Source organism: Pterocles gutturalis, unplaced genomic scaffold, assembly GCF_000699245.1.
Source record: "Pterocles gutturalis isolate BGI_N339 unplaced genomic scaffold, ASM69924v1 scaffold17703, whole genome shotgun sequence".
Lineage (NCBI taxonomy): Eukaryota > Metazoa > Chordata > Aves > Pterocliformes > Pteroclidae > Pterocles > Pterocles gutturalis.
The window spans coordinates 1-26,544 of NW_010123403.1; the positions used below are offsets into that span (position 1 = coordinate 1).

The following is a 26,544-nucleotide window of genomic DNA, read 5'->3' on the forward strand; positions in this document are numbered from 1 at the left end:
CTTCGGCCCCGCTCCCTGCCCGGGCCCAACCCGGGTCCTGCGGGTCCAGCGTGCTCCCAGCCCCGGGGACCTGCGGGGTGATGTCCCGCAGGTTTAATGCAGGTTCAGGGGGGTAGATTGCCTCTGCTTCTGTACTGCTGGTGCCTGGCTGTTGCACCCGTGTTGCGCTCATAGCAGCTGGGTGCAGGCTTTAGCCTGACCTGGGTTTGTGCGGTAGCAGGTACTCGGCCTACTAGCGCCTGTGCAGCCCTCCCTGCCTGCCCCCTGAACCTGCAGTGCTGGTTGAGAAACATCTTTCCCGCGGCTATGTGTCGGGTTTGTTTTCGTCTGATGTGGCCGGTGTTCACAAGTCAGGTTGGACTACCTGTTGTCCTGACAAACTCCCCTTGAAGCCACTGGTGGTCTGCTGCCGTTAGTTCTTCTAGTAGTGCACAAGGTTTATTAGATTAACCTTCACAAATAATGGAAAAAGTGGTTGAGCTTGTTCTGGTCCTCAGCTTTTGGAAAAATAGCCTGGTTGTGTTTGTGCAGTGCTTCAGCTAATATTTCTGCTGGATTCCAGCAGGTACTGCACTCATTAATCGATCCATTCGCACTGAGATAATCTGATTATGGCTAGTAGTTATTATATATTAAAAATGGTTTTTAAAAAATCAGAAGCACTCCTCAAACTCCAGAGTTCATTCCATCCCAGAAGTTCAGGGTGAATAAAATAAGGAGCTTGTTTTTGTGATACCTTTTGTCAGCAGGAGAGTTAATACGCATTTTGAATTTTCTGAGAAGAAATTCTCTTGCAATCACTGGAACTTGGATTCTAAGACCAGTGATTTGAAATCTTGACAGAAATACTGGAGACATGGAATTACACAAAATGAACTTAAATGTTCTTTAACTTGCTGTGTATCTTTTGCTCGGCTGTAGTGCTGCAGGCATTGAAACTGGTGGTACAACCGAAACCAGCCATTCCCTTACTCACTAGTTGTTTATATGTGTGGCTGTGAGAAGACTGTTGACCCGAAATGTTGAGGCTTCATGTAATTTTCTTTCAAATTTGTGGTCACAGTGAAGGATCAGCTGGTTTGGGGGGTTTTGTGGTGTTGTGTTTTTTGGTTTTTTTTTTTGGTTTTTTTTTTTTAAGATTACTATGGTCAGATAAAAGCAGGCCGTGTGTGTACACTTTTGTGTAACTTCTGCCTTGCTTTTCTGTGACTGTGCTGTGAGCGGGATGCAGATACTTGAAAATGGCTGCAAAAAGACTTGAGTCCGCATGAAAGGTTATGGGACTGGTTTTGTTGCAACAGTGCAAATGTGAAGGTACAATAAATTATGTTCTTAGTGGCATTTATTAAGTTCTGGGTACAAAATTAAGAGATTTAGTAGGTAAGTATTCTTCTTGGCAGGTCTAATGTAATGTTTTCCAACTTCTCTTTTAAAGAAACTGAAGAAGTTTTTAAAGTGAAGAAATCAAGTTACAGCAAAAAGATTGTAAAACAATTGAAGAAAGAATACAAAGAAGATCTTGAAAAATCAAAAGTTAGAGCAGAAGTTAATTCTCCAACAGATGGTAACTGCAAAACTAACTAGCCTTTTTAATGGCAAAGATTAAGTATTGTAAATACAAACTAGTTGTTTTCAAGATGAATTGTTAGTCTTTTTAGAGGATTAACATTTAGAACTGAAGTAAAGCATACATTGAATGTGTTCATTTGAACCTTACAAATGCTGCTCCGAAGCTGTTGAAGAGTTCTTTGGTTCTCTCTGATGTGGAAATGGATGTAGAAGGATGAAACTTCTCAGCTACATATACGGTTGTCAGTAGACCTCAGTAATTTCTGTGTTTCAGCTCTGTTTATGTCAGATGAGTTTCTTCCTGTTGAATTAGGAGGGAATTCAGTTAGTTTAGAACTGTGTCTATTGCTTATCTGACAGGATGTGTCCTTGTAACACATCTTGAAAAAGAAGATTTTGGGGTGAGCAGAATGGTGTTCTTTGTTATGAAGTAAATTATTCAACAGCCACCTGTTTCAGGACTTGGACCTTAACGTAGGCTTGATGATTAAGATGAAAGGATGAAAGTGTTGGAACAGGAGGATCTTTAACAACGTACAGTCATCCAGAGCTTGGAATAGAGCCTGGGATTTCAATTCATTGTACTTCTGCTGTTGGTTTTTGGGAAGCTCATTGCTGAAGTGTAATGATTGCTTTTCCAGTTATGTTTTTGTGTAGACTAATAACTTACAAGACTATGAGCACTAGTTGAGAGGCTTATGATCTAAAGATTGCAATGATATAGCTGAAGCATATGAGAGTTGAACATGGTCCTATATAGAAAATTGCCCTTTTTAAGTTAATTAATTTAGCCTTTTAAGAATATTAAAGGTTTAAAAAAGGGTTTGCCTGCATTTAAAAGACCCACAATTTTTTTCTTTATTAGAATCTTCAGGTTGCCTGTGCAGCAGTAGATGGCATGAGCACAAACAGAAATGATCTGGCTCTTAATTCTTACTTCTGTCACAAGTATCCTTAAAAAATTGCATTTTGCACATGGCTAGTGTGTACTTATTTTCTTTTTGTCTCTTTTGCAGTTATCTGTAGTCAGTTTGGTTACAGTGCAAAAACCTCATGGCTGCTACTGAGTCAGTAGTCTGGATACTCTAGACAAGTGCTGAAGTCTAAAAACTCAGCTATGTGCAGCTTGGATAGCTGGATTTAACGTGCATTTTTTACATTATATTTGTACCTACTGCTTGTATCCGTATGTTACCCCCCTAGTGTAGGGTAACGTTGCACCCTAGTCCAAGAGGAAAATGAAAGGGTTCTTTTGAAATGAGTCTGTTCATCTGGAAAGCTTTGGTGTAACACAGGCAGTGCTTTCTAATTACATATGTAAGAGGCTGTGTGAAGGTTGCACACATGATCTTAATTATTGAGTTTCCTCACCGTTTTAATACTTAGCAATGTGTAGAATGTTTATTGGTTGTTGTAGTGTCTGCTTTGTCAAGTTTTATTTTGAAAGGATGTTAGTGCCTTAATCACAATTAAGAAGGCGTATTTTAGTAGATCTCAAACAATAAAATTATAATTTAAAGTTTTCATTTGATTTTTACTTTTGGTTGTTAGACCTTAAAAACACACTTCCAAGTGATGTTTATGAAAGAGTAAAACATGGGCTTTGTTGTCTTACCAGTCGAACCACCACTAGAAAAGACAGGACAGATTAAGGATATAGGTCAAGAGGATGGGACTGCAAACAGTGAGCATGGTGAAGAAGAAATGGAAGTTGAAAGTGAGAAGGAAGAAGAAAAACCAAAAGCTGGTGGGGCTTTTTCAAGTGCTCTGTCATCACTGAATGTTCTCCGGCCAGGTTGGTTATTGTAATATGTCTGATTTGTTAACAAATGCTTTAGTCAGTGTTTACAGCAGACTAATTTATTTGAGGTATTAGGAAATATTTTCCAGCAATATATTCCGCACCTGAGAATTCAGGAAACTGCTATTTTCCAAAGCCATTCAATTTCACAAGCTTTATGAGAGAAAATGTTTTGCTGCAGAATGCTTCATTTTGATGTCAAAAGCAGGAATTTGTCTCTCAAAGTGATGACAAACTGTAAGAAAAGTTAGATTAAGAATAGGTGATTTAACATGAATTTTAACTGCTTTCAGTTAAAATTCTGTCTTTAGTTAGAATGTCTTAGTTACAGGTCTGCAAGGTATCTCAAGTATTTTCCTGTCTCATTTTGTCTAATGAGGTTCTAGTCAGGCCCTGAGGCCAAAGAAATCGGTCTGAGAAGGTATTTTTGAAAATAGTTTACTAATTGCTATCTAACTAATGATAGTCTGCTCCCCAAATAGCAGAACCACCTGCATGCCCTGGGTCCACAGACTTGGCCATATTTCAAGGGAAAAAAAATTTCTTAGTTGACTCCCAATTTCTTAGTTGACTCCCAAATTATTTTCCTTTTAGGGGTAATTGCAAAGTGGTGCAAGATGTATGTTATTGCATCTTTAAAGATGTTGCTGGCTTGAATAGAGTTATCTCATGTCAAGTATAAAGAAAATGAACTTTAACCTTTTGTGCATGCCTGCTCAAAGCAGGGATAAAAATTATTCATGTTTCAAAAATATTATTTTGAGAGACTATTCCTTATGTGACATACGTAAGTTGCATTAATTTTATGCTAGGGGTATTAGCTTTTTTTAATTACGTGTGCTTTTCTTGTTTCCCCTCAATTGCACAGTCTTCTCATATTAGCTTTGGTTTGGTGTCCTCTTAATCCCTAAGCTATCATCATCTGTTGAAATGGCTGTTGTTTTTTGTTCCCCCCAAAAAAAGAAGAGTTGGGAGCAAGATCAGGACAGGAGGTGACATAGTCAAGAATCTCGTTTTCTTCCTCCCTTTGCAATTCCCCTTCTTTAGGAATATTTCCCATAGGGCCGTCAGGCTCCTGCTCTTATGGCATTAGAGCTGCTGGAAGCAGACACAGACTTTTTGGGAAGGATCCCAGCTTTGAATTTTCTGGTCAGAAAGTTTGCATGTGCAGTTTATAAGTTGCTTGAAAATGTTTCCGTGAGTATGGATTTTTTTCTTCTCACATTTTTTGCTGTTTGCAAGGATGATTTGGTAGGGTGGCAGAGAAGAGTAGGAAGGAGTTGTGATACTTGTTTTGTTGCAGTGCTTGTTTAACGGTGCAAACGTCTGTCTCTAGGAGAAATTCCAGATGCTGCTTTTATTCATGCCGCTAGGAAAAAACGTCAAATGGCTCGTGAACTTGGAGACTTTACCCCCGTTGACAGTGAACCAGGTAAAAGCCGCCTTGTTCGAGAAGATGAAAATGATGCCAGTGATGATGAAGATGATGACGAGAAGAGGAGGATAGTTTTTGCAGTGAAGGAAAAATCCCAAAGGCAAAAGATTGCTGAGGAAATAGGTAAAACCTTTTTAGAAGGACAGCTGATAAACATTCACACTGTTTTTACTGCAAGTGCCCCTGTTGAACATTTTTGAATAACACGTTTTTCAAACAGGCATGAGTCCGGAGTTGTATTCCATTTCTAAGAAAAAGTACTATGTAATGGAATCTGCATATAAAATTTTGAGCAAAAACTGTGTTCCTGTGCTTAGAAGCACACAACCCTACTAAATCTCATAGAAACTTACACTGAGTCAATTAGTAGTGTTCCTGTACTTTGTTTTTTAGGAAGTATTTAGTTGTAAAAAGGAGAACATTAGTTCTTTGGTATAGCATTCTTCTTGCTGACAAGCAGGTAAAACTACCTTTTGGAAAAGGAGTATTAATAAGATATATAGGATTTAAACATTAGAGGTTTTTACCAGCAGTTAATTGCAAATTTACCCATTGGATATTTTAAGTGGAACCTCTGTGATAATAATTCGCAGTTTATTGTCTTTAATTCCTTGTGAAGAGGAAAGGAGGATGCACTGAGGTGTTCCCATTGCAGCATGGTCTCTCAGGTTTTTGAACTCATGGCCATTACTACGAATACATTATCTTATTTTTGTTACCTGTTTTATTCATATTAAGGCATTGAGGGAAGCGATGATGAAGCATTGGTGGCAGGGGAGCAAGATGAAGAACTCAGCAGATGGGAGCAAGAACAGATACGGAAAGGAATCAACATACCTCAGGCATGTAGTTAGTTGTGAACTCTTTTTTGGTTTGTTTCTGTATATATTGGCTAAATCCGTTACAAACTTGAGCACTTTACAGAAGGCTGTTTCACCTGAGAAGTTCAGTGTGTGATTTCTGGTATTCTTTATAGAGAAATGAGAGATCAGATTTTAAGTATCCAGTGGTATCTGTTCATTAGTCTCTCTGTTCTGGGTGTATACTGGTTGTGGTGCTGTTAATGAGCATTTATTTACAGCCTAAAACAGCTAGAATAATACCACTTTGAAGAGACCTCTGTTCTTGTTTGGCAGTGGGCTCGTAGAGTCTGTGTAAACAGTGTATGTTTCTTTGCTGTTTCTGTATCTTGCATTGCAGCATAGAGTTGGAATTTGTAGCAGGTTGCACCACATGTTGTGTGTGCATTCATAATGAAGTTCCCACTCAGTTGAAGAGGTTAGGCTTTTTAAGTAAAAGTTTCGGCAAAATCAGAACCAAACACACTGACTCTTAAGAACCTATGTCATTCTGTTAAATAGTCTGGGCAAAATTTAATATAGTCCCAAATACTTGGTTATTGTAGGAGTTATAGGCTGGTTAAAATTGTCATTTAGTAACTTTATTATAAGTATAAATATTTTGAATTATAATAATACCAAGAGTTTGTCCACTTAAGAAAGAAATTCTCTCAGAAGCACTTTCTTCCACCTTAGGTGTTGAAAGTTCTACCCTTGAATCCACTTTATAACTACATTTCATAAACGTATCTGCCTACATTTTTCACTTTATGACATTTGAGATGTGAAACAAAATAAGCTTCTCCTTTCTTTAAAGTCTAATATAGTACAATTACATGTCCTCTTCCGTTAGGTTCAACCAAGTCAGCCTGCTGAAGTGAATAATGTGTACTACCAGAACACTTACCAGACACTGTCTTATGGTTCATCATATGGCATTCCGTACACTTACGCTGCATATGGATCATCGGAAACCAAGTCTCAAAAAACAGATAATACAGTTCCTTTCAAAACTCCCAGTAATGAGATGACTCCTGTTACTATTGATTTGGTAAAGAAACAGCTTAAAGACAGGTAGGACAGACCATCTTTTTAGAACTAAAGACCTGTCCCCTAGCTTTCTGTTCCTCAGGCGTCTTTTAGTCTTGGTGAGCAAACACAGAGTTTCATCGCTGGAGAAGTACTGACCGGCACATCCATTTAAAAAAAAAAGGCAAACAAAAAAAGCTCAAAGTGAAGATGACATTGACACTTTGTTCGAAAATCTCCTTGGATTGCTTCTCTGGAAGTGAAGCTTTAAATAGGAGGCCTTTGATCTTTTTGAAGACAGGTCTGAGTTGCATCTTCTGGACACTGCACAGTCTTATAGTCAAGAATTAAAAGGCCAGTGAGGTGTTTAGCTTGTCAAGTTGCATTCTTTTAAACTATGAATCACATTTTTCCCCTTCAGTAGATAGAGAATTTAAATTTTAGTGTATACAGGGTTTTTTGATTTAAACACGCTAATCTGCTTGTCAGGTACTCAAAAGGTCCCAGTGAATGAACAACGCAAATGCAGTAAGAAATCAGTAGTAATGAACAACTTGGACTTTACATGTCTTCAGAATTGGTTTGTATGTCCCTTGTCGTGTCACAGACTTTGACAGTGAGTGAAGTTAGCGGAGGAATGAGGCTGCTTTGTATAAGCTTTTAGTTTTTTACGTTTGTTTTATTTTTTTCTTTTTTCCTCCCAGTTTTTCCTTAGGGGCCAGCCTTGCACTATTCTAAGTGCTAACAACTCGTAAAAATTTGTAGGAGTGGACAGTGCAATGCACTCAGCATAGTCTAGCAAATTAATTTAGCCTTGCTGTTTATGTAGAGAGGGGAGAAGGTGACAAATGAAAGTCGAAGAATGTGTCTTTGCATTATTTCTCATATATAGAGTTGGTACTTGCACTGTCTGTTTAATATCTCAATGGTCTGAAATACATAGACTTTTGGATATAAATTTGCTATTTATCCATTGCCCTTCAGGTTGGACTCTATGAAAGAATTGCACAAAGCTAATCGGCAGCAATATGAGAAACATCAGCAAAGCCGAGAGGACTCTACCAAGGCAATTGAAAGATTAGAAGGGTCTTCTGGGGGTATTGGTGAACAGTATAAGTTTTTGCAAGAAATGCGAGGGTATGTCCAAGACTTGCTTGAGTGTTTCAGTGAAAAGGTAAGGATGCAAAAACATTCATCTTCTTTCAAAAAAAAAAAAAAAAAGTAGGGGCTCCTAATATATGCCAAACACCACATCTCCCACTGTTTCTGAAAAAAATCCCCTGAGAACATATTCTTCTAAAGGTTTGGTCATTCAAGTGATATTCAAAGATAACTTTTCATATGCTAAGTTGGTTATCAAAAACTTCTCTTTTACAGTGTAAGAGATCACTGACTTTAGATTGCCTAAAAACACTTTTAGATTATATATCTTAAGGATTTTGGTAGATATTCTGGCATTTCAACTTTACTCAGATGCTGCTTTTTACTTGTGTTGGACATCAGGTTAACAACAAGAAGGGCTGAATTACAACATTGTTAGTTTCCGGAGTGCTTTATGAACACAATAACAGACTTGTATTTTGTGTGTTATTATAAACTTCCTCCTGCCAGGCTGTTTCACATACTTGGTATTGCACTAGTGTCTGAAGGAGAAAAGTTTTAAAACTAGTGTAGCTGTCTGAAGACATCCAAACTTAAAAATATATTTCTTTCATGTAGTGTGATACTTTTGTATATGTCTGACTTGAAAACTTTGTCCTTCTTTCTTATGTTATTATGTTTTGGGTACTTTGTTGTAAATAAAATAGGAGCTCCTGAATATACGTATATATTAAACACACAGGAGCTATAAAATTCAGTTAGCAATACATAGGCTATTTCTTCATTGTCTTCTGACTTGAATACAATGATATAGTATCTTAATACTGTTAGAATTACTTGAGTAGTTGAAGCTACTGCCTACCTAGCTTGTTAGGTGTGGGAGAGGACACATTCTGGTTGCTAATTGGTTAGACATTAATTGTCCAACATTTGTGGTATTGGGAGAGTCCCTCCTTCAATCCTGTAAGCTGGAGAATAGCTATGTTGTGAGCAAACCCAGGAAGTGTGGACCAGTTAATTCACCCAGCTAATTGATTAGTTACGATAGATATTGTTCACTGAAGAAGCTGTATTGGCATTAGCTGTTGAGGTGTAGTAAAGGTACTTTCCTTTGCAGCTCTGTCAGTGCTGGTTGCCCAGATGCCTAAGTTCCTACTTGAAGATAACTTTTTATATTCTTTCACTGAGATAAATTTGTATTTCAGAAGACAAGTTAAATGCTTGTATTTCTATTCAGCATTTGCTTTCTAAAGACCTCTTCTTTGATTTCTTTTGTGATAACTATAAGCCATGTCTGGAGGTTCTCTTTCTTAGCCCGTGCTCTCTTGTTCAAATATTTTCTTTAGACAAATTGTTTAAAAATGTGCTTTTCTGAATATAAACCAAGCCCTTTACTCTCAGATTTTGTATAAACCAGGATAGCTTACTGTTAACTAGTAGTGTAACAATTTCAGTTCAGTTTGTAGGAAGGTTATTGACCTATACTATTAAATAACTTCAGTCGTTATACAGCAAATTAACTGCTGGTAACTTGACCAACAGGCTTATTAAAGTTGCTTTCTTACGGTATACCTTTGCTTTCCTGGTAGTTGGTCTTTCAAAGATTCCACACCCCTTCCCACCCTCCCCATACCTCACCATGCCAGTTCATTGAACTTTTAAGATGTGATTTTTATCATCTCATGCTGCTTAGGGACATTGACAGAGTTTTGCTGTTTTCAGTTGGAGGCTGCTGCGGTACCTGTATGTATAATTAGTTGCAAAATTAGGAAGCTATGTGGTCAGTTTAACAGAGGTGTTACATTTATGATGATGTCCTATATATTCTTCAGTTCTTTGGCCAGACAATCTGGTTTTTTTCAGTGATTTCAGCATGACAAAAGTACCATCAAATTCAAAACCAGTAGCCCACAGGACACCGCAAGGTTTTCTAAAAAGGAGGTGGGGGAGGGGATGGGACAAAATAATAAAATCAGTATTGGTTTTTATTTAAATGAAATAACAAAATGCAGCAGGATAGTAAATTCTTCTTATCCTTTTGAGTGTAGAGATAAATTACTTCAGCTTTTTTCTAGAACCTTTGGCCCTGAGTACTTCATATTTAAAGTGTGTGTGGTTATAATATGTAATGTGTGTAGTTGTTATAATATACATAAGCATAGAAAATGTGTATCCATATGTGTAATAATGATATTGTGTGTTTATATATATGTGTGTATATATATACACACACATAGATGAACACATATCCTAAATATGTATAAAGCTAGGTCCCTCCCTGTCCTTTCAAAGATGGTGCTTCGATGCTTTCTTTTTATTTTATTAGGACTAGTCATGGTTATTAACCAAATTCACATTGGTACTGATGTGACTGAGAAAGTGGTTTGCTGAAGAAGTACTAATGGGTTCACAATATAATTGTCCATTCCCCTAGAGTTTTCTTGTATGTCTCTTGACTCAGTTTTGGAGAACAAAAAATATTATAAGTTAGACTTTCTTCCCCCACCATCTTATTTCTGCGCCTATTCACCATCCTCAACCTTTCATGACCCCCCAACCAAGCAAAACTATTTTGTTTATGTTTCGTTTTGAAGAGGTTCTGAATGTTAGAAACACTTTTATCATTGGTACGGTGCAGTGGAGAGTATAATGAAGCAGCTATTATGCAAATTTTAGAAACAAACAATAGAAATGTCAAATCCTCTGATTTTTTTTTTTCCCCATAAATGATAAAACCAATGGAGTGGAAGATGCTTGCATGACTTCCTTCACAAGTAATTATTGTCAAAATTATGCTTTCTCAGAAGGCTAGAAAGTGGTAACAGTGACTTTACATTTTGAATTTAGGACTATGCAAGGGATACAGAAAGACTAAATTGTTTCCAGTGTATTTGTGACAGCACAGTGAGATGAACTGTTATTTTACCTTCAAAAGCAAATTATCAAAACACTGTGTCATCTAAATGTTCAGAGAGTTTTCCACTTTTCCTCCTAACTGTTCACAGTGAAAGTGAAGGGAAAAAAACCCAGAACACTGAATTTAAGGTACTGACTAAACAAAACACAGTGAATGAGAGCTGTAACTAGTAGGAGTCAGTAAAATTGTCAATCACTCATCAACCACAGTATTGATTATAAATGAATAATGGCTTCTAAATCTCTTGTGTTTTCAATAGGAAATATTTTGAATGGATTCATACATCTGAATATATAGCTAGGGTTTTTTAGTCCTGAGGCAATTATAGAAAGAACCTCTATGGATGCTTTGAAAAATTTTCATTTAACTTTTTGATTTTAGGATTCACTTTACACACTTAAGTGAGGAAGCTATATTTTATTTTCTATGGTAAATTGCAGTAAAACTAATATTTTTTTTATTATTATTATTCTTTTTGTTTTCAAAACTGTCTTAAATTCAGAATACGCGCTTCTAGTGCTGGGACATTACCTCCTCCTATTTCTCTCTACTCTGTTTTTTCCAAAAGAAAGTGTATGTATTTTCAATTGGTGCAGAGTTGCTTTCATTTTAATCCTTATAGCCCAGTTTGTACCACAAAGAGATAATATTTCTTTCCTTTTAATATATCCTCTGATGTGTGTGTCATTCTCAGGTAGCTGAAATGGCCCTGTAGCTATAATCTCATAATCTTGTATTTTATTGGAGGAGGTTCTTTAATAGCTGCTGAGTCACATTCTAAATTACATGAGGAAACAATTTCTGATTTTATCTTTTGTTTTGGAAAAAAACCTTAATCCTAGACAGTAGGCAGCAATGAAATATTTGAGATGAAAGGATGGAGGACTGTGGACTAAGCACATATCTTGGAGATAAGGAGGATATGGCTTAAATGTTCATACCAAAAGGACTTGCCTTTCCAAATTACAGCATTGTGCAAAGTTGTGGTTTGCATTTGAATATTTATAATAATCTAATTTTAACTTGTCCTGGGAAATGAATTTTTTTGCAGAAGTGAGCAGTGAATCTGCTATTTAATGTGAGAAAATTCTTAGTTGTTATAACATCATCTATTTTTGTTAATAGTTGATACTGAAATGTAGACCACTTAAAAAAAGTGGCAGGTCTGATCCGGCTTAAGTCTGTATGTTCAGAGGTTATACTTAATACTCACACAAATTGTACAATTTTAGTTTTAATGATAGGCTATAGTGACAATTTAGTGATTTGAATTACCTGTTGGCATAACATGTTTATGGACTGTTTTATTGCATTTCAGTAATAATATTTCAGCATATGATAAGACAAAACAATACTTGCTGGCTTCAGGAGGTTAGATTCATGCTTTGTTTTTTTCACTGTAACAGTCAGATTATTTTCTCATTAAAATGCAGAATACTACTACAATCTTGTTTAAAGATAGAAACAATGAGGCCTGAGAACTGTAAGTGCTGTAACACAATATGTAACACACTTGGTAGAGAAAACAAGAGTACTTGAAATAACATTTCACACATGATAAAATGTTTGTCTTACTGTGTAGACTCATTCAGTCAACAAAAGTTACTTTCAGAATGCCATTGCTACAGTTGAAAGCTGTCAACGTTGTTAAATGCATGCATTTTCTTCACATTTAAATATTTACTGGTTCAAATGATACAGATGGGTAAAAGGAAACAGTTTGTGCTGCTAGAAGTACAGTGACAGCATGATGCTTCGGAATAGTATGGTACCCCAGAAACAAAGCACCTGAAGAATTTGATATTACGTAGTGTGTTGTATTTTTACAGGTGCCTCTGATTAATGAGCTTGAATCCGCAATGCACCAGCTGTACAAACAGCGAGCTTCCCGCCTTGTCCAAAGACGACAAGATGATATTAAAGATGAATCTTCGGAGTTTTCAAGCCATTCAAGTCAGTCCATCTTGAAGGTTTTTATTATTCATTAAACAACCTTGTTTACTTATTATGGCTTAATGTAAATGTTTGAAGTATGACTCTCTTAAAGTTTATTCTTACTCTTGAAATAGGTAGAAGCAAGTTTAGATTAAAAGTTCTCTAATCTGTTTTGTTTTAAGCCCAAAGCCATTCTAACTCGACTTCCTCTCTCCTTTGTGTTGCTCTTAACTATATTTTCTCTTTCCTAGCACTGAAAATGTATGCATGGTGGCAGTGATAGTAGTGGTAGCATGTGATTCTTGATTTTCCTCTTATATCAGGACTTTTTCTTTTTTTTTTTTTTTTTTTTTAAACCTACTTGAATCTATAAATTTCCTGTAACATACACAGTTATCTCTGTACAAAGCCATGAAGCACTGGGCTAGAGTTGACTTCTGTCTAGTGCTTTATTTTGTAGGCAGCATAAGTATTTCATTTCAGAAACTTAACTGGTAAAGCTAAAGAAGTGGAAGAGACTGGTACCATTGTTAAAAATCAGACTAATACAAAGTGACCCTATATGAGATATAGCTTAAAATTAGCCAGTTAAAGTACCTGCTTACTGTGAGCATGTGGACGGGGGATTCTCGTTGAGGAGTTTTCTTGTGGTGATAATTCTTCAGTGTGTAAAACTCTACAAAAGTATAAATGTAAACTTGGATGGAAATTACGTTCCTTGGAGGAGGTCTTATTCAGCATGTTAAATGACAGGTATAATATCGTATTATTAGTAATCATCTTTGCTTTGGAGAGCTTCCCATTTTTAAAAATGGCTTTCTCGTCTGTCCTATTGCTAACCTAAAATCCTGTAATAAAAGCCATTTACTATTCTGTCACAGTATGTCCAGATATGAGGTTTTGTTAATGCCGTTCACTAGAACTTACCAAGGATGAGAAAGCGTTGGGGCATCAGAGTTGGTCATCCCTTTACAGAGTGGTTAGCACAAATACTCCCTTTAGGACTTTATTTGGAGCGCCAAGCATCACATGTTGTCCTTGCAGTTTTACCATGCAAATGCTGTTGTGAGAATTAGAAACCGAATATACTAGAAATATATTTCCTAAAAGAAGCTTAGAATGGATTATTTTGGTCTGGAATTTGATGGTGGAAATTAGTTGTCATTGTCAACACTGAGTTTTAAAGAGAGATCTTGTTTAGTATCTTGGAGTCTTGAGAATGAATTTCACTGTGTCTAGAAATAGTTCAGTTCCGTCCCTCAAATTATCGCAGAAACTAGGTATTGATGCCAGCCTTTGATTTGATGTGTGTTGCAGATACAGATGATCTGCTTTTCTTCATAGAGTGTCAGAACACTGAAGGGCTAGAAGTGAATTTAAGTTTGCCAACTTTTGCTTTGCTTCTGTGTAAAGACAAACAGCTCAGCTTCAAAGAACATTTTAAAAAACTGGACAAATGATGGCTTCATCTGCATGCTAAGGCTCTTAGTAGTTCTGGTATAGAATTAGAATCCTGGCATAAATCATCATTAACATTTTTAATGATGGACTTGTAAATGGATTTAGTTAGAACATGTAAATTTACTCCTGAAATTCAGGTTGGCTTTTATTTAAATTGTGATGTTTATATTTTAGTGGACTTGACCACTGGCTAATACTCAATCTGCTTTTAAAAATTTACCTGAAAAGGATGGACTGGAAACACTCTTGGGTCTGCCTGCTGGTTGCTGATCAGCTTCACTGGTTAGATGTGTTTTCTGTAATCAGGAACACCTGCAATGAATCACAGCTTAAAAGGAGGAAGGGAGAGGTTTTATTTCCATGTAGATTTTAATGTGTTTTAAACTTTAGATAGTCTAAAGCATGTAAACTTAGAGATGCTACAAATAGATGATATTTCAGGATTCTATTCCTGCTCCAGTCACTCTTCTTTGCCTTTCTTTTTGCTAATTTTATTTTGAAAAGATACATGGTGAACATGTTTGTGTGAGGACCACTTTTTGTCGTGGAGCATTCAATTTAAATGATTTCAGTGAAAACTGTTGACTTTTATACAGTTGGGCACTGTTGTGAGAGGGACAAGAGTGAAGTATGGTGAAAATGGTCTCTTTTTTGTAATTTAAGTGGAGATTTTTTCCAAACTCCACTGCTTCCTCTTTTAACCTCTACACTTGTGAATTTGGGCTTCTGCGTTGCATCTTTTTGAAAACTTTCTGCTCCAATTTACACTTTGTTTAAAGTAGGTAAAAGACACTTATGAAACTGCCTACAACACATTTATATAATCATAGATAAACATTTTAATTTTCATCAATGTAATTTTACAGATAAAGCACTGATGGCACCAAATCTTGAGTCTTTTGGACGAGACAGGGTGATCTACCAAGAACAAGTAAAGCGTCGGACTGCAGAAAGAGAGGCTAGAAGGTAAGACTACTGAGATTTCTTGTCCAGTAGGAGTCGTTGCCTGCTTGCACAATACAGTTGTCCTGTGTGACATACTAATGTAAGTGGCAATGTTTGCTTCTTTCCTGCAAAGGGAAGAAAACACTTAAGCTGGTATGCTGGGCAGGAGTGTTGCTAAATATCCCAACCTAGCATGCAAGTGTACAAAACAAGTTACTGACTACATAATACTGATTTTAAAATGATTAACAGAAAGCGTAGTAAACCCATTCCATATCTGTATGGTCTCTTCCTTCCATTTTTCAGGCAGCAACATAGTAGAATGTTTGAGCTGGTGACATAGTGAAGGCTTTTTTCAAGCTGGATTTTCTTGCATTAAAAGTTAGGACAAGCTTAGGCAGGTCTGTTCACTGTATTGCAGGGGGAGAAGTAACAGTTTATATTGCTGATCCTTTTCAGAGCTCGTCGTAGACAAGCAAGAGAGCAAACTGGGAAGATGGCAGATCACCTTGAAGGCCTTTCCAGTGATGATGAGGAAACTTCAACGGATATTACAAACTTCAACTTGGAGCGAGGTTAGAAAAGCTACTTGAAGCTCTGTGTAACGAAATATAGAAAATTCGGCAGCAAAAAAAATCTGATCCAAATGCAGCCCTGTCCTTCTATTTTGCTGTGTTTTGGAGACAGTGTAGGAACTGTTCCTTGCTGTATCATCAACGTGACCAAAACAGTCTCTTTTGCCAAACTGTTATGCAGCTTGCAGCTAATTAAATACCCCATCCTTAGTGAGATTCTTTTCATTTAATTCAAACACGCGGCAAGCTTTTGCACCTTCAGTGGATACTAAGTCTTCCTCCTAATTTGTAATGTGGTTTATCTTTCTTCACATATGTCTTTTACATGTGAAATTCTGAACACCTCAGTTCTTTAGAAACCTTTTTTTTTTTTTTTTTCCTTGATAGGAAGTATTTTCTGGAGTTTTGTGTAAGCATCTAGGAATGCAATGACAAAATTTTTGTAGACTCCTGTTACAGCCTGGCAAACTTTGCACATGACAGAAAACAATGTTGAATGCAAACATTGCAAAATAGATCTTGTGCTACTGACTTGATTTGAAATTCATCTGCAGTTTTATGATTGGTTTGCTCAAAGTAACCCTTATTGTGCAATTATGAATAATCCTAATTATGCAATAAATGGGGTTGTAAATTAAGTTAATGCCTCCTAAGCACTGGGAGAACTGCAAGAAACCTGAGATTTGGAGAAATATGGATAGTTTGATGGAGTAGTAATCTTTTACAGCAGCAGTTAAAAGGCAAAGAATTCCAGTGGTTACTGTGAAAACAGTAGCAAAGAAAGTAGAACATCACTGTAGTAATCCTGTTATGTTCTCATTTTGAACCCGTGTACAATTATAATTCTCTCTGATTAAAGAGAATTTAATCAGATTAGAAGAAATGTGGAGAAGGGGAGCAGCAACTATCATGTATATAAAATTGCTTATGTGGTATGTGAGGAGGAATTAAACAGTTTTGGACTCTTGAGCTAGGAGACCAATGTTGACTTTTCACAGTGTGAGAGCTAGGGGGCATGAAATGAAGTGATAGGATAGGTTTAGAGTAAACGTGTCACTTCCCATAGAGAATGTAATAAAAATGTCAAAGTTGTTGCTGTAGGTGGTTGTGCAGGCCCAAAGTATGAACAGATTCAAAAAGCAATTAGATGAACTGTCCAGCAGTTGCATCCTTGAGAAGTGCAAACAGTTTCCACACCTTTAGTTGCTGGCTGATTTACCAAAATTAATGATGCAGGGAGAAAGCAAAAAATTCAGTGTGGCTGATGTAACGTGGCCCTTTTAAGTGTATGAAAGCCTATTGTAGTAGTTTCATCAGTTTCTGAATAAGCATAGTATTTCTAAAGCTTTTTTTATCATTTGTATCTCCTGTGTTAGTCCAGAATCACCAGTGAGCTATATGGAACAGAGGGATGCACTTTGATCCTCCTAACTTTATTTGTAGCATCTCTTCTTGATCCCAGAGTGCAAAGTGTGTTTATATGACATAATCTCATGTTCCCTCAACCCTGTCTCTACCTGCTGTGTGTACTGGTTATGTTAGTTGTGTGCAGGTTACTACTGTAACTGAACATTTAAAACTGTGGCTGCAGCAAAAAATTACCAATTAAAATGTAACTAACCCTGGGAGGTAGAAGAGATGAAGGGAAAATAATATATACAGAAAAAGTTTTGGACTGCATGGAATATTAATACTGTAAATACAAAAAAATGTTTAAGGAGATGCTAAAAGATTGTAATGGTTGCCCAGTGCTAAGAGCCATGTTATAGTCAGCAGTTTAGTATAGTGTCTGCCAGGACCTGCTCTGGCTGAAGTGCCAGTTCAGTTGGACTATCTGAGATGCCCTCCTGCTGTCCTTTACTTGCACTTGGAGGACCAAAATTGTAGAGTAATTTGAGTTGGAAGGGACCTGGAGATTGTCTGTTCCAAACTCCCATGCAGAGCAAGGCCAGCTTTGAAGTTCGATCCACACTGTTCTCCTACCTCTATGAGTGCAGCCCAATTCATCACCAGTCCAGTGTCCGGTTATTGAAAATGACTGTATGAAATGTTTAAAGCAAGACCTGTGATGAAGCATTGTGTCAGAGAGTACTCATGTGCTCATGTTTTTATTGCTTTGTATATTTGAGGCACAAGTAAGAGAACTTTTAAAGGTGGTATATTTTTGGTTGTGTTCATAGGAGTTAGCTTATGCCGGTGAGCATCAAAGTCTGTCTTGAAAGAATTATTACAAGGAATAAGTGATTAACTTATTATTGTTCTTCTCCCCCAACAGATCGTATATTGAAAGAATCCAGCAAAGTTTTTGAAGATGTTTTGGAAAGCTTTTACTCAATTGATTGTATTAAGTCACAGTTTGAAGCTTGGCGCTCAAAGTATTTTGCTTCTTATAAGGATGCTTATATTGGCCTCTGTTTACCAAAGCTGTTTAACCCTTTAATCAGACTTCAGCTGCTTATCTGGACTCCTTTGGAGGTAAGGTCCTGTGCATGCAATTTCTATGTAAGCTTCTATGTAGTGGTTCTTTCACACTTCTGCAGAGTGAAGTGAATTGCGCCTTTGATGTGTGCTTCTCATAAATGCATGTTCTCATAAAGGCATGAAGTTTAAAAGGGGCACCTTACTTGGAATGAAGCTTTTCTGGGGAGTTTGTGGACTGTTGCCCTCTGTGTTCACAGCAGGCCAAAGTTTCATTCAGCACATGCTGGTACCCACTCAGTGAGTGGTGTAGAGCAAAAAGCCAAATGGCTTCTTAAATAATACATTTCGGTTTTAAAATACGAAGAGAAAATTGTGGTTCCAGAGATGATGTTTCTTCACAAGTGGAACTAAGCAGCCTGTTTTTATGTTGACTTACATTATACATCTTTCTTTCTCTCACCTACACCTTCATATCCTGTAGAGCTGTGGCTGTCAGTTTCCAAGTCTTCCTCATAGTACACGCTACCTAGTTATTAGGTAGGGAAGATGAGAAAAGCAGGACAGCATTGTTGTAGTCCAGTGTCCCTGGCACACATTCATTGTCCAGCCTGCATATGTGTGCTGACATGAGTAGCCATCAGGACAAATAGTTCAGGTAACTTTTGACTCCCACTCTGTTCTTCCTACCAGTGAAGGCTCTTGTAAGGTGGTTCTGCTGTAGTCAGGTGTTTATTTTCACAGTACTGGTAGGAACTTAATTTTTTTCTGCCATGTTGGCTTTTACTGGGGAATGGGAGTGGGTCAAAGCACAGAATGAGTGCAATTGCATAAGCTCATTTTTTTAGGAAACTAGGCTAATAAGGCAGACTGTCTTCTCCCCTTTTAAAACTTAGCTGATCTATAGCACCATCTGCAGATGTGTCAGCATATCTCATAAATTGCTCAAACTCTCCCTTTTTCAGAAGTTTTTTTTTTTCTTAAGAGAATATCTGAAGAAGGGGATCTTCTCTTATCTCTGCTGCAGAGGAAGGGAAGCAGGAGTCTTCAGAGTGCATTCAGAGTATTTAATTTGAATAAATGAGGGAAAAATCTGTGAAAGGTGTCCTCGTTAAATTTAACCTGTTTTTGTAAATTCTCCTTTCCCCCATGCTATTTCTATGTGAGTTCCCCAGGCTGACAAAACAAAGCTCAAGTTAGTTGGAGACATGGTGCAGAATTCTCAAATCTAATTGTTTTCACTACTCTGTGTTACTGGTCCTGTTAAACATTTTGTTAAGTTAGAAAAATTACAAGGCATTCATAAAATGAGGTGTTAAATCCAGAAAACATAATTTTATAACGTAGCACAAATGTACTCTACTTCTCACTTGTTACTTAGTCTCTGGGATTTTATTTGGCTCAGGTGCAATTAGAAGTTAAAATCTGTAGGGCAACAGCTGACAAAAAAACTCAGCCTTACTTCCACTGTTTTCACTTTCATTACATCTAGTGATTGTGCGGTTGTAGAATTAATTGGTTCATTTGGCTGATTTATGGAAAATTCACCTTGCTCCTCATCCTCTCTCAGATTTTACTTGGGTTGGGTTGTCTGTATACACACTAATCTGACCTGTGATGGCATGGTGAGTAATGTCCAGGGAAAAAAGGCAGAACATCTTCTTCACTGCTCAGGAATCAGGCTTGCCTATGTTTTTGAAGGAAGTAGTATCAACTGCCTTAGAAGTAGGGGAGCCAAAGCAGGAGGTGAAATAATTTGCCCATCTTTGTGCCAGATTAAGATTATTTGATGTTCAGGCACTTTTTTTTTTTTTTTTTTTTAACTTCCAGTGCAGATGAATACCTGACAGGTTGACAAAAAGCACTAGGTTTTTGAGTTGTTGAGTTGCTGCTTACCCTGCCTGCTTAGCACACTTGGTAGACTGTTTTAAAGTAGTTTTGTTCTGGTTTGTAAATGTATCATACTTGCATATCTAATACTTTTTTTAATGCGTTGACTTAAAATCTCTGTTTAGGAATCTAACCTCAATTCTTTTTTTATTAGGGCAAGTGTCGAGATTTTGAGACTATGTTGTGGTTTGAATCATTGCTTTTTTACGGCTGCGAAGAACAGGAGCAAGTGAAAGATGATGCTGATATTTCACTATTGCCTACCATTGTAGAGAGAGTTGTCCTTCCGAAATTAACAGGTATAGTCTTAGAAAGAAAAGAGGGGGAAAGGGCTGTGTGTGGAAGCCTGTGCTTGTTTGTACTTTCACATTTTGCTTTTTTTGTAAATTGTTATCTGATTGTCTTAGTACCAGTATTTGCAAAGTGGAGTAATTCTTTAATCTCTTACAGTGATTTCTGAAAATATATGGGATCCTTTTTCTACAACACAAACAACTAGAATGGTAGCAATTGTACAGAAACTAGTGGATGGATATCCTTCAGTGGTGAATGCAGAAAACAAAAATACACAAGTAAGTTGTTTTTTCTTAAATATCTTGGATAAGTGAAGGAATTTGAATATATTTTTAATACACTGTATTAGAGAACACTGCATGCTTAGTGAGGAGCAAGAAAGAGAATTTTGCAGTTATTTGGTGCTCTGCAGCCTAGTTATAGAGAGTCAAATACAGTTATAAATTAGGAGGAGGAACTCAGTGAAGTGTCCCTAAAACAGATGCTAGAGTTAGAGATACCAAATGTACTAAGACTTGTTGGTCTGCAGTTTTGCTTTAAGGGTCACCTGCAAATAGTCAGGCTTTTTTTTAGATCTTTGTAACTTTTTCAGATTTATTGCCTTGAAATTTTATTGTTTTCCTTACCTGCTATAAATACAAAAAGTGATGTCATGAGTTCAGGCGCCGTAGCTAATGACAATGCATTGCCTTTAGAATAATGGGAGATAGGCCAAAGTGCATGTGTATGGGGAAGTTAACAGAAGATTAAAAATGACAAAAGCCTTGACTTCACAGGAGCTAATTGTGTAGCCAAGCTTAACCATAATGTAATTCCGTTGCCTTCAGTTTTCATTGAAAGCATCAAATTTTAGCTCTTAATTATTGTAGGTTTCTCTAAGACTTCATTTATATATATGCTTAAGTATGTATGCCTTTTACTGTTAGGGTCACAAAGGTTCTTTGTTGCTTTGAAAATCTATTTGTGAGTGGTTAACTACTAAACAGTGCTTTGAACACTTTTTTTAAAAAATTATCTGTTTCAGATGCTTTTAAAGGCATTGTTGCTAAGAATGAGGAGAACACTAGATGATGATGTATTCATGCCCTTATATCCAAAAAAGTAAGTTTGCTTTCAGCTATGCTATTAGACCTTTATTAGCAAGTTGGTGTCTTCTGTCTGTAGTTGACAGGGATTTTTTTTCCCAATATGGTTTACTGGCTGGATACGGGAGATCTTTTGTTATGCTGTGAGGATTTAGCAAAGACAAGCAGGATGAAAGGGAATATTTATAGAAATGAACTGTGTGTGGGAAGGAGGAAGCCAGCAAACTCCAGACAGAGGTGGTCTTGGTTGCTCATTAAAGAAATCTCTTACTTTCCAGCATCTTAGAAAACAAGAACTCTGGTCCATATTTGTTTTTCCAACGTCAGTTTTGGTCCTCTGTTAAGGTAAGTCAGCAAGTACATCCAGTAAATCTTTGGTATAGACAGTGTAGCAATAAAATCCTCTTCAAATTTGTGGAAAAGGGTAGATGGAAATTGCTTTAACTTTAGTTGAAATAACTCTAAATTAGGATTCTTAGTCTTTCATAATGCACTGTGCCCTCTTCAAAAGATTGCCAAGTGAAAGCACCATCATTTTAAGTTGTACATTGTGCGTTTACTTAGCATACTCAACCCAGGTTTTTTTAATGTCATTGTGCTTGTCAGAATAAAATACTATGCTTTTATTTCACTTATGTGGGGATGAGAGACCTTGGTTTGTATTTTTTATATATATAGTGTGAGAATCGTCATGAAAATGACTTGGCCGCGTTTGGAAAGCTCACTGCTGTATGTAAAGTATAAGAGCATTTGTAATCTTAGTTTAATTTCAACAGTAAAGAGTGCAAAAGAAAGTCTGTGTGTGGAATGTGCAATATAGGGTTTGCAAAGGTATGTAAGAAGCTATGACTGTTGTAGTTTATTTCCAGTAAAAGTCTGTGAAGAAAATTAACTCTTAACTAAACAGGAAAGTAAAGTATGAGACCCATGTTGATTGAACTGCTGATCTTCATGGTCATGCAAACAGAATCCTTATCTGGAATTTTCTGTTTAAATTGTAGCAGTGAGCGAGGAGGCTGTTCTGAATAGGTTTGCAATCACTTCAGTTACTTAAAATATTTGGCACTGAATTCTTTCACTTTGAAATAAGTCAACTTCTTAAATGTTGTCTAGAGCAAAAAATGCCCAAAGCTCAGTTGTTAAAATGCTGTTGTTAAAAGTGAAACGGATTACCTGTTTAGGGCTTGTGTCCCCTAAGAGTGGAATTGCCTGCTTCTGACCCTATCTATTGGAGCTGGGCAGTTTAGAACTATGCATGCTGTTACCACTGTTTTATTTTAGGGAAGCATTAAAAATACAGCTCTCTTGTGGTAGCAAGTCAGCTATAGCATCACAGATGAGCAGAAATAGAAGCTGGGAGGCAAGCACGCAGTTACTGTTTCCTGATGATCTGCCTCAACAGTAAACTGCTGGCTGTACTCTTTTGTGCAAGGCTGGCAGCAATTCTTCAGAGGCCATACGCCAGTGGGGAGTAACAGCTGTACAGTTGGCTTAGGCAGCACTCCCCCGTGACACTTTCTGTGTCTCTTGTGTCACTGTGCCTTGGAAATAAGGGTATGCTAACAGTGTAGCTGGGGATGTTGTTGACAAGGGGGCTGTGAATTTGCCCCCGTATGGCATATGCTAGGTCTCACTTGGCTTTACATTGATGTGAATGTTGAGAACAAGGAGACTTAAAACTTTAATTCTTTTTTCTCATTTCTTGTGCAAAACCTGAGCAAATACTTATTTTCCCTGTGTTGTACTTTCAGTTATTAGGAAACTTTCTCCAGTGGTATGGAATCCTTTCAAACAAAACTCTCCAGGAACTGTCAATAGATGGTCTGCTAAATAGATATATACTTACGGCTTTTCAAAACTCTGAGTATGGAGAGGACAGCATTAAGAAAGCTCAAAGTGTAAGTAAAATCAATGTTTAAAATCAATTGAAATGCGTGAGTTAAGGAAAAATGTAGTTAAAACTTGACGTTATGTATAAAAGCTCGTCTTTGATATATCAATATTGTAATGTTAGTGATAAAAACAGATTTTTTTTTTAATACACAAACTAAAGAAAGAAGCTTCTCTGGCTCGTACCTGTAGATAGTTTAGGTATGGTGTAGGTTTCAGGGTTTTTCTGCTTCAATTTTTGATTTCTCCCCCACAGCCACCCCCCACCCTTTCACTCAGTTGGACCTTGTCACTGCAGTTTTACCTGGCAAACTTTACAAATCCTTTTAGATAGCTTTTAAAATTTTGTTATATTTTGTTTAACTTTCTTTTTCCTGTTATGTCTAGGTAATTGCTTGCTTTCCTAAACAGTGGTTCAGTAATCTAAAAGGAGACAAGACTATTTCTCAATTAGAAAACTTCTGTAGATACCTTGTTCATCTGGCTGATACAATTTATAGAAACAGCATTGGTTGCTCTGATGTAGAGAAGAGAAATGCAAGGTAACTTATTCTGAGTTAATGCAATTCTTGCAGTGCAATTCTTTTGCTTTCTGTTATTTTGCTGATGCATGCAAACATGGGTAAATATCTCCATACGGCTGCATGTCTTTTTGAAACAGTTTGAATTCAAACTTTTAAAACATTATGGTATGGTAGATGGAGAGATTTTTAGGGTGTCTGAAAACAGCAACTGCTGGAAGTCTTAAAACATTTGTAATACGTTTTGCACTACTGCTTAGTGTGTCTGATCCTGGAAGATCTTGTAGTTGCTGGTTTTGGACTGTTCCACCTTGTGAGCCTGTTACAGATTCCTGTGTAATGGCTTCTAAATTACAAATTGTGCTTTTGTATACAGTACAAAAGTTCTGGCTTTATTTTAACAACGAACTAGATGAACCTGTTTTCCCCTAGATTGAAGAGTCATTTTACTTGTATCGGATAACCAGCATAATTAAAAGTTCATATTAAATGCATAAATGTTAACTGCTGGCCAAGTAACCTGAAATGCTATGGGTGTATTGTTTTAAGCAGTGATAAACTAAAAAAAAAAAGCCAAATTGTTGCACTGATACACAGGAATGTAACAAGACTGGAAGATTGTTTATTCCTGTGCTGTTGCATGAGGAGAGGTTTCACGATCAATAGTTCAGTTGTTCCAGCAAACTTGAAACTTGGAAAGACAAATCCTCGCTACCTGCATTAGTCATTCTTGATAGTTGAACTTGCTGGAGCCATTGTTGAGTTACTCTCCAATTATTGAGGCTCATCAGGGGATTAGATCCTTCTCCCTTTTTGTTCTTATGCATAGCACTGAAACATAGAGACAGAAATTTCCTTTAACTGCAGCATAAAAATCTTGATTAAGAGGGGGGTTTTTCTGGTATAATTTTTTTTTTTTTACAGTTACCATGTTGGGTATTAGACATTTTTCTGTCTTTAGAGTCACCTTTGGCTGTGGTATATGAATCATCTCATTTTTAGAGAACGCTAAGCCACACTGGGTTGCACTCAAACAACTTTTTATCCCCGCTGAGGTTATGCCTCAGAAGTTTGTGTCCAAAGTATAATAGCAATGTCACATACCAATTAAAATTTCCCCATGATTCAAATTCGAAGTAGATTTGTTACTCCTCCCTTTCTAAAACCAAAATGCCTGGCGTAGTGTGATATTGGAATTGAAGGAGTTGAGAGAGAATCCAGTTAGAGATGAAACTTTTCTTTCTTTTGTTAGCCTGATTCTAAATTTGAAAGAACTTTCTTTACCAGTTAAAATGATAACTTGGAAAAACTTTGTATTGGAAGAGAAACATCCATTTAATCCTTTTTTTTTTTCCATAGTGACTTCTAATTTAATTTCTGTCTTCTGTCCTCCTGCTTTTTCCCAGCATTTTCCCAGCATTTAACAAATCTGTTGCCACTGCCTGCATTTAAGCAGATAAAATAAGTCTGCCCCAGAAATAAACCAAAGAATGTCGTTTCTTCTCATATAAAACCTAGTGCAGTTGTTTGAAAGAAAAAGGCATTAATTTCTGCTGAGAGGGAAGTGTATCTTTACCACTGTCTGTTGGTGCTAGTTTTCCAAACGTTGTATGCTTTTTCACAGATCCGATAGGTTCATTTTAAGATTACTTTTGAACTTCTAGTATTTTTTTGTGAGACTGGTCTAAATTTCATGTCTGTCCTCTTAGCAAGATACCAAAATTGTTCTTGACAGCCAAAGAAGTACAGTCCTTCTAGCAGTTTGTTCACTCTAAGCTTCCAAGATTGACCTGAATTACAACGCAGTTCCTTGGTGGCAAGCTTCATACCTTTTTTAAGGAGTGCATTAAAGCATACTTGGTGCCTTGATTTTCTTTTTTTTTTTGCTTACACATTAGTTGCCAAGAGAGCTGTGACTCATTGCACAGTACCATAAGTAATCCAAGACTTTTTCTTGACCATATCATCTGATTAATTCCTACTCCCAAAATAAATTTTTCCATTTCAGTACAAAGCTAATAACCGACTTACTTTAACAGACTAAACAAGCGGAGAGATGATGTGAAGTTATCTGAAACTGATTTGCTATATGGATTCATAACAACGTAGTCTTCTGTTGAAATGTTAGTACTTGTACATGATGTTCCATTTCTGCATTGACTTTTTCCTCTTTTTTAGGGAGCACATAAAGCAGATTATAAAGCTTCTAGCAAGTATCCGAGCACTGGATCATGCTATGACAGTTGCAAATGATCACAATGTAAAAGAGTTAAAGATTTTAATAGAAGGAAAATAGACTTTTCCAACAACTCATTTTGAGCTTTAAAACCATTCCTGACGTGTAATTTATGTACATATGTAAAGTTTCTTAAACTGTAAAGTATTGATCTTTGTTTTAATACAAAGTGCATTCTTATATACAGCATCCTTAAAAAAATGAATTTGAAAACAAAAATGAAATCCCAAGATTGTCATTTTTCCAGAAATCAGATTTTCCTTAAAGTTTCTCAACCTTGTTTATAAAAATCCATTGTTCCCATGATTAGCAGCCATCTACTCCTGTCAATTGTTCCATGGTTAACTGGAATGTGTATAAAATATTATGTGTAATACAATGTATGCATATATTTATACCACCATGTTGCTTTTCACACTGTGTATAGAGATCTTTTACTGTTGGAATAAGCTTTTCATTTGCTAAAAACTACTTATTTTGACAATAAAACGATCACGTTATTGGTCAAAAGGGCTGGCAAAACATTCAAATATGTAAAAAAAATTTGAGCTAAAGAGTAGAGACCCTTTCAAATGGAACCTCACCTTTAAAAAGCAGCTGTGC

At 36.7% G+C, this 26,544-nt stretch overlaps 1 protein-coding gene across 1 annotated transcript; it reads left to right on the top strand.

The window, feature by feature from the left end:
* Window positions 1–306: 306 nt before the first annotated feature.
* PAXBP1 (PAX3 and PAX7 binding protein 1) lies at window positions 307–26,544 on the top strand. The gene is made up of 18 exons (XM_010077894.1): window positions 307–349; window positions 1,436–1,564; window positions 3,188–3,364; window positions 4,707–4,928; window positions 5,544–5,647; window positions 6,498–6,718; window positions 7,658–7,847; window positions 12,521–12,644; window positions 14,954–15,053; window positions 15,492–15,607; window positions 17,883–18,082; window positions 20,070–20,214; window positions 20,366–20,487; window positions 21,234–21,310; window positions 21,573–21,639; window positions 23,046–23,192; window positions 23,572–23,726; window positions 25,884–26,544. The coding sequence occupies exons 1-18, from the start codon at window positions 307–309 to the stop codon at window positions 25,999–26,001; spliced, it is 2,457 nt and encodes an 818-aa protein (XP_010076196.1). The 3' UTR covers window positions 26,002–26,544.